The sequence below is a fragment of the Palaemon carinicauda genome, chromosome 31 (assembly GCF_036898095.1).
Source record: "Palaemon carinicauda isolate YSFRI2023 chromosome 31, ASM3689809v2, whole genome shotgun sequence".
Taxonomy (NCBI): Eukaryota; Metazoa; Arthropoda; class Malacostraca; order Decapoda; family Palaemonidae; genus Palaemon; species Palaemon carinicauda.
In genome coordinates this window covers 26,647,564-26,662,882 of record NC_090755.1, presented here as the reverse complement: position 1 = coordinate 26,662,882, position 15,319 = coordinate 26,647,564, and the positions used below count along the sequence as shown (strand labels likewise).

The window sequence follows — 15,319 nt, the reverse complement described above, 5'->3', positions numbered from 1 at the left end:
CCGAGGCGCCCTGTCCCAGAATGTCGAGAGCAGGTTCCACTTGCAGGCTCCCGGCCGGCGTCCTTCTGGCACATAGACCCTGCTCTGCGTTTTGAGCCCCTGGAGCAACTTCGAAGAGCTCTGCGTCTTGGGGGCTTTGGCATTACCTGCCACCACTCTATCAACGTGCTCTTGTCCCAGGACGAGATCTCGGGCCACAGGAAGAGCCAGGGAGGCTTTTGGTTGGACAGGAGCTTGCATCAACCGGATAAGGCTGGACCTCCAGTAGTCCTCATCGGTAGCAGCCGGTTCTTCGATCTTGTGATGTCTCCCTGATCAGACTAATAACTCTTCTATAGGCCGAGTCCTCCGTCGGGGAACCTTCCCTACCGTCGGCCGAAGCTTCGACTTGAGTCCGGGGAGCCGGGTCACCGGGCACTCCCACCGGGCGCCTTGGTTCTGGCACAACAGGCACTCCCCTGCGGAGGTACTGGTCCTCCCCGGCGGAGACCTCCGTACCAGGGACGGGGGTTAGGACAGGCATCGCCGAACCGGCGAGGGCTAGTGTTCGATCATGCTCTCTGGGGGACGAGGACGCGGATCCCGTGGGCTGACCCGACAGCGGGAACCCTTCCTTAACGTCCGAGGGCCGCACCAGCTGGGCTGATTCGGCCAGGCTGCCCGTAAGGAAGCGCGGTTCCCCCCGCGGGGCGGGGTGAACCGGAGGCTTCGCAGTCTTACGCCTGCCTGTAGAGGCCTTCTCGCGTTTCTCCCTGCGAGGGTCATAACCATGTCTGGAGGATGGTCTCCTTGGCGAGAAATTCCTGGACCGCCGGTCCGGGGAACACTGTATTTTCGACTTACGGGGTACGAAAACCCAATCACCATCGGGCGACCTACTCCTCCTGTGTTTCCTTCGTGGAGGGCGGGAGCGCCTCCTGCTGTACCTGGAACAGGATCTTGAGCGGGAACGCCTGCTCCTGCACCGCTCCCTCCGACGCCGATGTTTTCTCCTGGCTTCTTCACCCGAAGAGAATGACTCCCCACCATCCGAAGAGCCCGACGTCACCGTACCCACCGTACAGCGGGCCGAAGCGGGGGACTTCGCGACTTGTTGCGTACCCGAGGTAGAGGGTTGCAGGAAGGCTTCAGGAACTTCCGTGAGAGGGGTTGGGAACGAGGGTTGGCGCCCAAGACTAGGGAACCAGGTATCAAGGCCCTCTTCCATCCGCATAGGGGACCTACCCGGCGTTTTAGGAAGCTTCCATCCGAAGGCATCACTCCCTGTGGAGCCTAACTTACCCTGGTTGTCGCCGCCTGCTGAAGAACCTGAAACACCGGCCCACGAAGGGGGCGAAGACACAGAAACAACATTGCCACACCATAAGGGGTCATCGGAGGAAACGTGCCCCCCAAGCACAAGGGCCGAGTCTGCAGAACTCCCTGACACAGCACTACCAGGCTCTTCACTAGCCCGAGAAGGTCCCGCAACTCCCACTTCACACTCACCAGACTCCCGGAGAAGAACGCCCGGTTCTTTCCCCACAACGGACTTACCTCGTCCCCTACTCTGGGTAGGGGAAGGAGAGACAGAAGCCCCGTCGGACCGTTCACTGGGCGACGGTAGCGGCGAAGAAACACTAGATTTTCTGGGTGAACGTTTCGACGATTTCTTTTTCTTCGTGCCGTAACGCACCCACTGAATTTCACTCCAACCAACACACTCGAGGCATGTATCCGAAGGCGAACAAACTTTGCCCCTACAGGAAGAGCAAAGGGAGTGAGGATCCACTTCAGGTTTGGAGAGGAACGCTCCACACGATTTTCCGGCTCTAGGCCCAGGACAACGGCGGATCTGCTCCATAACGCACAAACACAAGACACAAGAACGCAGGGAATCAAAGGGATACACTTGGGAAGCACAAGGAAGGGTAGTGAACGCACAGGAACACAAGGGATAAGCACAAGTTACCACGCGGTAAACACGTGGGACACACGCGGCGTACACAAAGGGTCGTGAGAGACGAGAGCGACGTGGTGTCACGTCGCGACCAGAGAACTTACTGACGCTCACGACCCAAGCGGACCCCGTCCTAGCGCAAAAGCTACCCTCGGGGCACGTTCTCTTACTCCCGAGTTAGCCCTCCATAGAAAACGGGTTTAGGGTATACTACACAAAACTCTGGTCGGAAGAGAGGAGATTACAGGTAACTCCTAAGAAAGTAGTTCGAGGTAAGTATTCGTGTTGGAACAAATACAAATTATCTACGAATTTGTCATTTGTTCCGTAACTGGAATACAAACCACGCTATTTAATAGGGGTGGCTCACCCATTAGGAAGGGTGGACGTCCCAGCCAGTACTGGCTTTTGGCTTTGCCCGGGGGCTCGTTATTTGAGTGTGTAAGCACCCAAGAAATAAGGAGTGCCTGCACCTCGCTAGAACCTTGCTATGCAAGGATTGCGGCCTACGCAAGCTCTGTGTGAAGGTATGAAGAAGTATGATTCGTCCAAGGAAGTTGTTCTGAAGTTTTTTAGATGGAAACTTGTAGACTAAGACCTTCCCAATACCACCTCGTCAGGGTATGGGGACGTAACAGTATTAACTTAACACTAGGAACACAAGGGAGCATAGTTTACCTGCAGTGGTTTGAGGTCAGCTATGCAGAGAACCCAGGATGCTGCTTTCCCCAAGAGAGGGGATGATGAAGAAAAGAATAAGGGCCAGTCAAACGTTTTCATTCATGCAGACTAAAACCGGGTAACAATGCCCTCAACCTTCTGCTACTTGTCCAATAAGGAGCTTGAGGTTTTAAACCAGCTGTTGTGCAGCCACCACAGGGCCGATAGAGAACGTATCGAGCCTCCTGTGGGTCACGTCTTGCAGGTAGTGGGCTGTGAACGTTGTCTGACGCTTCCACACCCCCGCTTGAAGGACCTGCTTCACCGAGAAATTTCTTTTGAAAGCCAGGGACATAGCTATGCCCCTGACATCATGTGCTCTAGGGTGACGTGATGGAGGAGGATCTGGATTCAAGGCCAGATGAATGACCCTATGAATCCATGCAGAGATGGTGTTCTTGGAGACCCTCCTCTTAGTCCTCCCTGTGCTGACGAATAATGCTGGCACATGAGGATGGACTGCAGTTGTTCTTTTAAGGTATAGCCTCAAACTCCTTACTGGGCATAGTAAGAGATGGTCTGGGTCATCTGTTACAGAGCGGAGACTAGAAATCCGGAAGGAATCGAACCGAGGATAAGCTACTCCAGGATTCCGAGTTACAGCAATAAACTCAGGGACGAAGCTGAACGTTACCTCCCCCCATCCCCTCGAATGGGCGATGTCATACGAGAGACCATGAAGTTCGCTAACACGCTTGGCCGAAGCCAAAGCTAGCAGGAACACAGGTCTTCCAGGTTAGGTGGCGATCTGATGCCTGGCGTAATGGTTCGTAGGGAGGTGGACGACCAGAGAACTCGAACCACGTTCCATGGAGGAGGTCTCACTTCCGACTGAGGGCAGGTAAGTTCATAGCTACGTATGAGTAGAGAAAGTTCTAGCGATGAAGAAATATCTATTCCTTTCAGCCTGAAAGCTAGACTTAAGGCTGAGTGATAGCCTTTCACTGCCGAGACTGAAAGGTGCATTTCTTCCCGCAAATACACAAGAAACTCCGCTATTGTTGGAATAGTGGCATAGAGTGGAGAGATACCCCTTCCACGACACCAACCACAGAAGACTTTCCACTTTGCCTGATAGACTGCTGCGGATGACTTTCGCAGATGTCCAGACATCCTGACCGTAACTTGCTGCGAAAATCCCCTCTCAGAGAGGAGATGCTGGATAGTCTCCAGGCGTGAAGTCATAGCGAAGCTACGGCTTTGTGGAAGATGTTGGCATGTGGTTGCTTGAGCAGATTGTGCCGTGGAGGGAGTTCTCTCGGTAGCTTCGTTAGGAGTTGCAGAAGGTCCGGGAACCATTCCGCGTGATGCCATAGCAGAGCTATGAGGGTCATTGAAAGATGTTCTGGTTTTGTTGAACCCCCTCCTCATCAGACAGAACGGGGTAAAGGCGTAAACGTCTATGTTATCCCACCGTTGTTGGAAAGCATCTTGCCAGAGAGCCTTGGGGTCTGGGACTGGGGAACAGTACAGTGGGAGCCTGAAGTTCAGGGTTGTTGTGAACAGATCCACAGTCAGAGAACCCCACAAAGTCAGGACTTTGTTGGCTACTAGATGATCCAAAGACCATTCAGTACTCACTATCTGAGATGCTCTGCTCAGATTGTCGGCGAGCACATTCCTTTTACTTGGAATGAAGCGTGCCAATAGCGGTATCGAGTGGATTTCGGCCCATCTCAGTATCTCTACTACTAGATGGGATAGCTGCTGCGAAAAAGTACCTCCTTGTTTGTTGATGTAAGCCACTACTGTGGTGTTGTCGCTCATCACCACCACAGAGTGACCCGCCAGGGATTGTTGGAACTGTTGAAGGGCCAGGAAGACGGCCTTCATCTCTAGGAGAGTTATATGGAGATACCTTTCTGACTCTGACCACAGGCCTGAAGTCGTGTGGTGCAGTACGTGGGCCCACCACCCTTTCTTTGAAGCGTCCGAAAACAACATCAAATCTGGGGGAAGGACGAGAAGGTCCACGTACTGAAGTGTGACTGTCTAGGTAAAGTTATTCCGAGTCTATGTAGGAAAAAGGGATTTTGACGAAGGAAAAATCTATTTCTAGGCGTGGAACCTGTGTCGCCCAGTGAAATGCTCCTCTAGCACCATTTCTAAGGCATAGTTATTGCTGAATATACCAGAGAAAAAAAAAAAAGAGATACATGGAATGCCAGGTATAAACCTAGCTCGCTCACTCTTTGAGTGTCGGTATAGAAAACTGGGGCATGATTGAACCACAACCATAGATCCCTCACCAATTAGACCTCTCCTTCATCAACATCCCCCCTCTCTACCCCTACATCTCCCCAACCCCCAACCGCATTCCAATACCACCTCGCCAGGGTATGGGGAGGCAACAGTATTAACTTAATACTAGGTACACAAGGGAGCATGGTTTACCTGCAGTGGCTTGGGGTCAGCTTATGCAGAGAACCCAGGAAGCTGCTTTCTCTACTTGAGAGTAGGATGAAGAAAAGAATAAGAGCCAGTCAAATCTTTTCATTCATGCAGACTAAAACCAGGTAACAGTGCCCTCAACCTTCTGCTACTTGTCCAATAAGGAGCTTGAGGTATACAACCAGCTGTTGTGCAGCCACCACCGGACCGATAGAGATCGTATCGAGTTCCTGTGGGTCACGTCTTGCAGGAGAAAGGTTGTGAAAGTCACCTGGAGCACTCACATCCTTTCTTGTAAAACCTGCATCACAGAGTAATCTGCCAAGAAGGACCAGGGGCATAGTTATGCCTCTGACACTGTGAGTTGTCATGTCGAGATGATATTTCGGTGATCCTCCTTTAGTCTCTCCCAGTGCTGATGACAAGAGAAGGGACCCGGGTGGGCTGTTGCCGTTTTCTTTAGGTAAAGTCTCATACCTTGCCCTGGGTACAGTAACGGATGATCTGGATCGTCCGTTACCGAGTGGAGATTTGTGTAGGATCCGTCACCTCTAGAGACTGAGACTGGCGACATACCCAAGGACAAAACTGAACATTGTCTTTCACCCTTCTCACTAATTGGCGATGTCAAAAGAGAGATCAGGAAGTTCCTTGACTCGTATGGTTGCTGTACGAGTATGTAGGAACATTGTGTTCTTAAATCAGGAGAAAATTTGTTGCCTGGTGAAGTGGAACATAAGGAGGTCTCTTTAGGGATCGGAGAATTTGAACCATGTTCCAAGAGGAAAGTCTCAATTCCGACTGAGGAAAGGCAAGTCGTAAGTCCGTATGAGTTAGGAAAAGTCTATTGATGAGAGGGTGTCCCTTCTTTCAGTTTGAAGGTGAAGGATCAAGGTTGAGTGATCATCTTTACCTGTCGAAATAGGGGGTCTTTTCCTCTTGTATATACTTGAGGATTCCACTATTGCTGGAATCTAAGTATCGAGTGGAGAGACATACTTTCACATGACACCAACCACACAAGACGTTATACTGCCTGGCAGACTGATGCTGAGGAACTCCTCAGATATCTAGACAACCTTTTCGCAAAAGAGGTATTGGGTAGTCTCCAGGAGTACAATCATACCAAAGCTATAACTTGTGGTAGGTGTCGAAGTGGGTTGTCTGGGATGTGGAGAGGGTTCTCTTGGAGACTCTATTAGGAGCTGCAAAAGGTTTGGAAACCGTTCTGCATAATGCCATAGCGGAGCTAGGAGAGTCCTTGAGAGGTTGACCGATGTTCTAGCCTTCTTGAGCGCCCTTCTCCAGATAAAACAGGGACGAGACGTAAACGTCATTGTTGTACCCACCGTTGTTGACAGAGAGCCTTGGGGTCTAGTCTAGGGCTGGGGAGCAACAGCAGCCTGAGATTCAGGAGCGTTGCGAACAGATCCCTAGTTGGAGGACCCCGTATAGTCGGGACTTTGTCGGCTACAAGGCGATCCAAAGACCATTCGGTATACCTTATCTGAGATGCTGTGCACAGATTGTCGGCGAGCCCGTTCTTCTAGTCTGGAATGAAGCGAGCTGATAGTGGTACTGAACGGACTTTGGCCCATCTTGTGTTTATACAGTACTGTTAGATGGGAAGAGGCTACGAGCAAGTACCTTCTTACTTGTCGATGTGAGTCTCTATGTGGTGTGTGGCGTGTCGTCCATCACATCACTGAGTGGTCTATTAGGAACCGATGAGGCTGCTGAAGGACCGGAAAGTTGGCCCTCATCTCTTAAGAGATACAAGTGAAGGTACTTTCGGACTGTCCAGAGGGCTGAGGTGGTGTGGTGAAACACTATGGTCCCTCCTCTCTTCTTTTGATGTGTTCTAAGCACAACCTCAAGTCCGAGGGTGGGGAAGGATGAGAAGATTACGCTGTTCTGTAGATTCTCGACTGACACCCATCCCTTGAGTTTTGTCCAAACTTCTGGTCCCATGGGGGTCAGAATGTTTGGGGGATCAAGGGTCTGATTCCAGTCCGACTCAAGTCCCTTTGGAATGGGAGTCGTTCTCGTTTCGAGAATGTTTTGTGGAGATTGGTGACTAGAATCCTTCTCGGATACACCAGTCTTCTGGGAGGGAAGTAGGGAAGACTTCTGCAGGTTTACCCTGATCACTGGATCTTGGTAAAAAGTTCCGGTGTTAATGCAAGGTTGCCACTGAGTCTGCTAAGGTCAGTCAGTCGTCCCGAAACAGAGGAGACAGAAGCCAATCCTGTGAGACCAGGATGGGTGTAGTGGAAAGACTGAAGCACAGTGCCTTGAACTGGTGTTTCTTGTTTGTCAAGACTGAATCTTCCAACCTTCCTAGATGGATGGTTTGAACCTGGGAGTAAGTGGCCTTCAGGTCCTGTGTGCAAGTGAAGACCTGAGGTCTTAGCCCTTGTTCGAACTCCAACATGGTGTGGACATCGACCCAAAGGGACAGCTCCTTGCGAATCCTTTTGCATGGAAGATTGTCGACGGTGGAGTCTTGACTCATGTCGTAAAGGATTAGGCGCGATACCCAGTGTAAGAATTCTTTTCAGAGAGAATTCCTTTAACTAACAGAAGGAAGGCAACACTTAGCCTTACCATGCGCCCTAATGTGATTGATGCTATTCCTTAGAATAGAATCAATCTGGTGAATGTTAATCAATGGTTAACGGTTGGGTATCGTGGTTACTGTGCAGTTGAAGAGTGCTCGCAAGTAGTTCCCTCTCCACAAGCCGTTGATGAGGGTTGTCGAACGTTTGCCAATCACTTTAGTGTGATGGCAAACGGCTAGTAGCGAGAAGTATGTTGTATACCTTCTGATCTAGGAATCTACAGGAAGAGGTTGACTAGTAAGTTCGAGTCCCGAACTGCTGGCAAATTGCCGATGACCGATGAATCGGTGGTCTGTGAGCCGATGGTGAGTTAGAGATCAGCAAGCTGATTATGGTCCCCCCAGGTTGGTCAGAGATGAACAAGCTAAAGACGGGCTGGTCAGAGATCACCGAGCTCAGTTCAATGATCGAAGAGGGAGAAAGGAAACAACCCCTCTTCATCCGAGCCAAAAGTACAGTGACTAAATCACAGGTGTGTGAACGGGAGTGGTAGCAAGCTAACCCCCCTAACTAGCGGTGTGGGTAGTTAACCCTCGCTAAATTTTAATGGCTTGTCATTTCAGCTGCGCCAAAAGTATAACCCCTAATAAATAGCGTGGTTTGTATTCTAGTTACGGAACAAATGATAGTTTGCGCTGTTTTCCTTTTAACATGACCGCTTTCCCTCTTATTCAACTTTGCCCTATGTTTAAGTGTTAACAAATTTAAAATAAATAAATAAAGGATTCAAAAGAAAGATATAGCACTGTGTGACACAAAAAATGAGGCAGAGAATATATTTACGTGCATCCAAAACAACGGCCATCATGTAACTGACAATATTTAGCTAGGCAAGCTTTTACTCGCACTGGTCAAGTACTGAATATTTCTTTGAGAACAGGGGCATTTTTCACTCAAACTTTTTGGTCGAAAATAGATTTGTTTGAACTTCGAGATGTTCAAATACCAAGGTTCTACTGTAGCTTTGGCTACCGAAAAGCTGGTAACCTGTCGTGTATCAGAAGAGCCTCTCTATTCTAGGGATGGAAAGACTTTGCCTAGGTTTGTATCGATATTCATTTTGAGATACCCCAGGTTCTGAGTAGGGTGCACAGAGGACTTCTCACAATTTACCACAATCGCCAGATCATGGCAAAACTCAAGAAGCTTGTCTCGAGAGAAGGATCTCCATTGAGTCTGCAAGAATCAGCCAATCGTCTAGATATCGAAGAAGCCGAATACCGGTCTTGTGAGCCCAGGTCGACACCAGGGAAAAGACCTGTACGAAGACAAACCTTAGATACTTTCTTGAAGACAGGTGGACTGGGATCTGGAAGTATGTGTCTTTGAGGTCTAGCGTTATTTTGAAGTCTGGTGGTCTGATTCGTTTAAAGCCCAGAAGCCTATGATTGGTCGTCAGCCTCCCGACGCCTTGTCGACAAGAAAGAGTTGACTGTAGAAGCCAGGAGACCAGTCTTGGACCTCTTGGAGAGAGTTCTTCTCTAGCATGTGCTGAATCCTGTCCCTTGCTGATCCTATTGTATAGGAACTCATCATTGCTGCACAGCAGGTTAGAAGAGGGAGAACGTGTGAAGGGGACGAGATATCCTGCTTGGAGGACGGAGCCCGACCATGATTCGGCCCTATGAAAAGTCCATCTCTGCCCCAATTCTTCAGGGATCCTCCCACCGGTGGAATGGCTCCAATAGCTGAGACGACATCGTCTTCCACCTCTGCTTCCTCTCCCTCTTGAACCTCAGCTTCCAAAAGACTTCTTGGGTGACACAGATTGTCTTGGGGCCTGGAGTAAGGGCGACATGTAACTGCCTGATAGAGAAGTCATGACTCTCCTTCCCCCATTCTTCTGCTACAGCCTAGATGTCCTCCACGTTAAAGAGGGAGGAGCCCTCCATCATCAGATGCAAAGCTTTATCACTTCTCTTCGAGGCACCTGCTTCCTGAATTTGGAGAGGATGGCATCCTGTTTCCTCAAAACCCAGCTGATCCCTTGGTTGAGGACGTTGTGGGTAAAGAATTCCACCATCCTGCTGCCTCAATGGAGGAACGCTGACAGAGGTTCCTTCTGGTCGGAGGAAAAATCTTCAGTCCTGAAGAGATACCCCAAAGATCCCAACCAATAATCCAACTGCAAAGCACATGCAAAGAGCACTTTTCAACCTATTCCATGTTTTCAACATCAGCCGCTGAGAACACTAACAGTGATGCAACCTTATCCAAGGGCATGTTCTAGGTCAAAGCCAGTATTGCTGGATCAAGAGGAAATGGAGATGGCTCATCCTCTGTTATCTCGTAATACAGTACTTCCTCTGACGAACATATGGAAGACTTAGCAGACGAGAGGAGTTAACTGACCGAAGAGATTGAGATGTTCCCGCCACCTGAACATATGCCCTCTTCTTGGTACCCTTCACCCCCCCTAGACGAAGGCACTACCTTCGTCTTGGTGGACAAAGGGGTGTCGTTGAGAAGGTCAAGGACGATGTCCTTTCTCTCAGCGGGAATTTGATCCAGCTACGCTAAAGGATTTGATTTTCTTGATGAAGGAAAAAACCTGGAGAAAGACATGCTCCAAGTCTTTCTACTCCAAAGAGCAGATCTTAGGGCTGGCAAACATTGCTAACATATCATCTGGGCTGGCAGACATTACTAATATATCATCTGAATGTTACGATCCATCATCGAAGAGGTCTTACGCACCCAAACTCACATCCATAGAGGGCCGGGGCTGATCGAGGTCTTCAATAGAATAGCTAGCCAAGGAACAAGACCGCCACTTTCTGGTCTTGTAGAACAGACTTGTGAAAAGAAGGACCAGTCATCAAAGCTGACTATTCTGCCCTCGAGTGTCGGTTCTTCGGTACGGTCTTCAGATCCTTTCTTTCCTGCGTTTGGATGGAGAAACCCTCGAGAAGAGAAGGAGCTTCTCTCCGTGCAGTTTTCTTTGGCTGATAAACTTCTGGAGCTATGGGAGGATGTACTGCTGTTCGTGTAGGAGCAGAAGGTGCTGGTTGACCTAAATCTATTAGAGTTAACCTATAGAAGCTTGTAAAGATCTCTCGAGCCTCTGATTGTCCATGGGACTAGAGAATCTCCTGCAGGTGAGGGCGACAGATGACGCTTCCTCTTCCTTTGAGGATTGATTGGAACAATACTGAGACGTTGCTGTGATCTAGCAGCTTTCTGAAGAGAACTACAGCTGAGTTTTAGTCGTTGAAGCCTCTGTCCTTTCGGAATGCTGCTACATCATGGATCTACGAGAGGACTTTCACCCGTGACTTCAAAACCTCAAGTGAAATCGAAGGAGTATCCGATTAGGAAACTACTAGAGGATAATGAGTCAGCTTTGAGATATCCGACCACAGTGCTGTTAGTAGGTACGTGAACCAAGAATCCTTTGAAAAGGGTAGAGTGACTGGAGGAATAATCTAAGGAAGCTTCTAGCCCTTCGGCGGTGTCCTAAGGAATGGCGTGGTTCGGCTGGCTGGAATGCGGAGCTCAGACAAAATGTTCCCTTCTTTAGGCATATGAGATAGAGTTGCCTGCTGCTCACTGGTCTGTTGCGTCATCAAATAATGAGGGGAATGTTGATGAGGCTAACATTTCTGGTGAGATGAACAATGTCGGGGCAATCGCTGGCAAGGCGAGTGTAGATGAAGACTATTTGAATGGGAGTGCTCAGGTAAGGTGGTGTGACCTCGTCAACTGCGCACAGCTAGACAGAGAAAGTGTGTGCGGTAATGAAAACTTGAGGCAACAGAGAGGCTGAAGGATTGCGGGGAGGCGAGTATGGTCTTGCACACTCTCAATGATGAACAAGCAAGGAAATTGAAGATGCCTCTACACCCTCGCTAAGCAGAGGAGTCTGCCCACTCCCTCTCTAAGGATAGGTAGATGGCCGTGCTCCCCCATGTCTGTTTGCTCACACAAACTAGGCAAAGACTGAACTGGTTCGCGCTGACGTGAATGCAGAACAGTAGGTTCTACCTCGTAATAGATAGGAACCTTAGGAGCTACTCCCAAAGAAGTAGGCCTAGCAGAATGGTAAATGTTTTGCCGAGTCCTATGGACACAACAGCGAGGCGCAAGAACTGTAAACAGCCGACAGACCCCATCGTAGTCACGCTCTGAAGAGCTAGATTGTTGCATCAAAGAATCTTGGACTCGCTTGTGAAAGCCCCTGGGAGGAGACCATTCTAGAGAGGGGGGGGGGGTTGTAATCCTTGACGTGACGGGCACTCATCAGTTGAAGGAGGGGCTCATGGCAGCAAGCTTTGCATACCCTTAGCCAGCTAAGAAGACCCAGGCTGAGGTTGGGCATAGTAAGCAACGAGCTGCGAAACTTGGCCATAGCCAGTTTCTGGGTTCAGCCCGAAGGGATCCCTGATGGGAAACTCCATGAAGGGTACTTGTCAGCAACTGCCTTCGATTGACTACCAAAACAGAACTATCGAGGGATGAAGAAGAAAGAGCCGAGACTGCTGTGGGCCGAGACACAAGAAGTTCCTCAGACCTATGGCCTTCGGAGTCTCTAAGGGAGAGACCAAAGTGTTCTCCTGGGGAGGAAGGTGTGCACTCCTGTTTTGTCCCTGTCTGCAGAGCCTCAAAAGGCAGTTTCTTGGAGGGGAACCCAAAATCCACAAGGAAGGTCACAGCTGTCGCAAAATGTCAGCAGTAAGAGACTTCCCTACAGCTCAGGGCAACACCTCTTCACTTGGGGAAGCAACGGAGTCCTCTCCATTGGTTGTCTGGGGGTCAAAGGGCCCACTCCAAATGAACGGTGCCCAGAGGAAATCGTTTAACCAGTCGGAATGACAGGATTGAGCCGACAAAGAAGGAAGTCTGGGCTTCTTCGCCTTCTGAGGATGAACCTGAAGCGGAAGAGTTCCACTTAGATTTCTTCTTTCGCCCCCTTGGCAAATCTCTACCACTAGGAGGATGGCCACTCCGTACACAAATCACATGGAGAGTCCTGGGTGCAGACATGACCCTGCAGGTAGGACAAAGGTCGTGAGGGCCCTTCTCTGTGGTGGACATAAAGGTGCCACATCGGTGTCCTTCTATACCCAGACAAACCCACATGGTTGGAATCTCAAAAAAACTTTCACTCTGAAAACAAAAAGGAATAAAGCTTTGGCCAGTTTCAAAATTTGCAAGTAACAAATGATTCGACGGGAGAGACAGGTATTATGTCCGATCTATATTGAGCCAAAATACAAAATGAGAAAAAAAAGGAGAAAACTGGAATCTTCTTTTAAAGCCTGTAACTTCATAAATAGCAGTTTCCCCCAGTAGTACTGTATATGGGATTCAAAATAATGTATTTGCAAAGATCTATTCAATTATGCGAATTCCAACGTCCTAACTAATATTGTACTATTCTATAATAAAATCTTATCTCTAGGTTGAGATCGATGAATTTGATTACAAGATGGCATAAAATAAACTAAGCTACAATAGGTCTTTATGCTTCAATCAACAAACATGATGTTAAGGTAATAAAGGCTTCCATGTACAGTACCATATTCTAGGTATCATTGTAAACAGCGATCTTAGGTCACCTTATCAAGGCTACCTTGCAGGCTGGACTTCTTCAGGATACAGTACCAAGTAGGCTGGACTTGTCTAATCATTCAGAGAAGTCAATAACCTCTTAAATAAAAAAGTCGGTAAAATTACATAATATTGCAATGAACTGTTTGTAGTAAATAAGACTGAGTTTTACTGTATTTTGTGGTGTTTTGATCATTTCTGATAAGGATTCCTGGCGGAAATCCATACTTTTTTAATTATGGTGGGTCAACTACCATAACTAAAAAGCTATGCCTTGGAGCTGGGTATCATCAACTATGGTCGAAACATCTTAAAATATAGTGTACCAGTCTAATTGTATTGATATTTAAATAATTTATTTTTTTAAACGTTGTTGTTTCCGCTAGTCATTGTCATACAAAGAGGGATTGTAATAAAAAAAAAAAACTATTTACCGTGATGAAAATCGAGTAATAGCTTTGAAACACACAAGCTTTTGTTTGCCAGGCCTTCCTGACGTATAGGATTTAAAATTTTTCCATCCCATTTTCTATGGTGTCATTCATAGCAGTGTTCATTGTACTACAAGTACCTTCTTCATTAACTGGTCTAATAATGTATTGGTTTTAGCTCTGAAATATGCTAGCTTCACTCACGATTAAACATTATCTTATTGCTCCTATGTTCTGGCAAGTGGAACACAGTTTCGCAACGACCGTTAGCCAAGTGCGCTAGTATTTCGGCTTTAATATCAATTATACATACAAAGGGGTCAATACATACTTAAAGGGGTGGCTTATAGCTTCACGACCAGGCCCTATTCGTACATGGACTTATCTTCCATTTCCAATGATCAGACTAAATATATCAAACATGTTTCTACCCTAACCTTTTATTATTAACAAATAAAATAGGAGCTATAATTATATTACATTTTCCAGTATTGGAAACAAATAAAGGTTTAGAACATAAAATCTTGGACACTTTATCACATTCAAACAAGTAACTTACAAAAAAAGCATCGGAGCCTTTGTATATCGATGGGCAGGAGCACATACATAGAACACAATTGAACCAAAACTTCCCCACTTAGCCTAACCTACAAGCTGGGTCCTTTCTTCCAGACCTAACGGGAGAGCTGACACCCACCCAAAGACTACCCTATTCTTAGCGATAGGGTTGAAAATAGGAGAGTTATGGGGCATGGCCATCATCATACATACATCCCGAAGCACCACAATTCAGTGTTTTTCTAAACTACTGGTTGGAAGGACGCTCCTGTGGGATGTGCTGATGACAAAAGGAGCAAAAGAGAGATTCTGTCATTTAAATCTGTAACTTTGTTGATAGAGGTTTCAAAATGTGAGTAGTATATGGGATTCACTATAGTGTATTTGAAAATACCTATTCAATTATGCAAGTTTCAATGTCCAAATTAATATTGCCGTTCTAGGAAACCAAAAAGTCAATATGCTTGGGTAGGTGACAGCTCTTTTATATGGGACAAAAATGCCTTAGCCTGTTGCAAATTTCATTAAATCAGGTCCATCATTTAGTATATTAGCATAAGGTTCTGTAGACAAGTTTTGTAATTTTGAGTAGATGGTAAAGCACCGGCAACCTCCAAACAGTTTGCCTACATACAACTTTTTAAGATTATTTCATTACAACTTACCAAAAACATACCGCTGTAAATTTGTTACGGCAATTCTCTCTAATCGTCTATTTTGCACGAAAAGGGCATGACGGATTAATTTATCTAAATTCACACGTCTCAAATGAGCCATAATTGTACGACGAATCAGCTGTCTTTGGGTATCGTAAATGTGGTATCGACGAATCGTAGTCCGTAGACTCCTCTTGAGTAATCGTGAAATCGTGAATTATGTGATGTCTGCGATCAATTCTTCTTCTTCTGCTATTTTTAGTAGATGTTTCAATCTTTGGAGCCATTAGAAGACTAAAGAGTAAAAAAGAACAACCTTGGGTAAGCGAGGAAATAAGGAGAATGATTAATGAAAGAAAGGAACTTAATAGGAAAAAAGAGAAATGAAAAGGATATTATGTTAAAACAGAATTAGAAGAAAAATACAATCATAAGAAAGAAGAAGTACAAATA

The 15,319-nt window shown here is 47.3% G+C and overlaps 1 protein-coding gene across 1 annotated transcript in view; it reads right to left on the bottom strand.

Moving 5' to 3' along the window:
- The window catches only part of Trap1 (TNF receptor associated protein 1), a 160,091-nt gene extending 145,022 nt beyond the window's left edge, over window positions 1–15,069 (bottom strand). Inside the window, exon 1 of the mRNA XM_068355072.1 lies at window positions 14,876–15,069. Coding sequence (XP_068211173.1) covers window positions 14,876–14,987 — 112 coding nt within the window. The 5' untranslated portion in view covers window positions 14,988–15,069. The remainder of the gene's footprint in view (window positions 1–14,875) is intronic.
- Window positions 15,070–15,319: the final 250 nt, after the last annotated feature.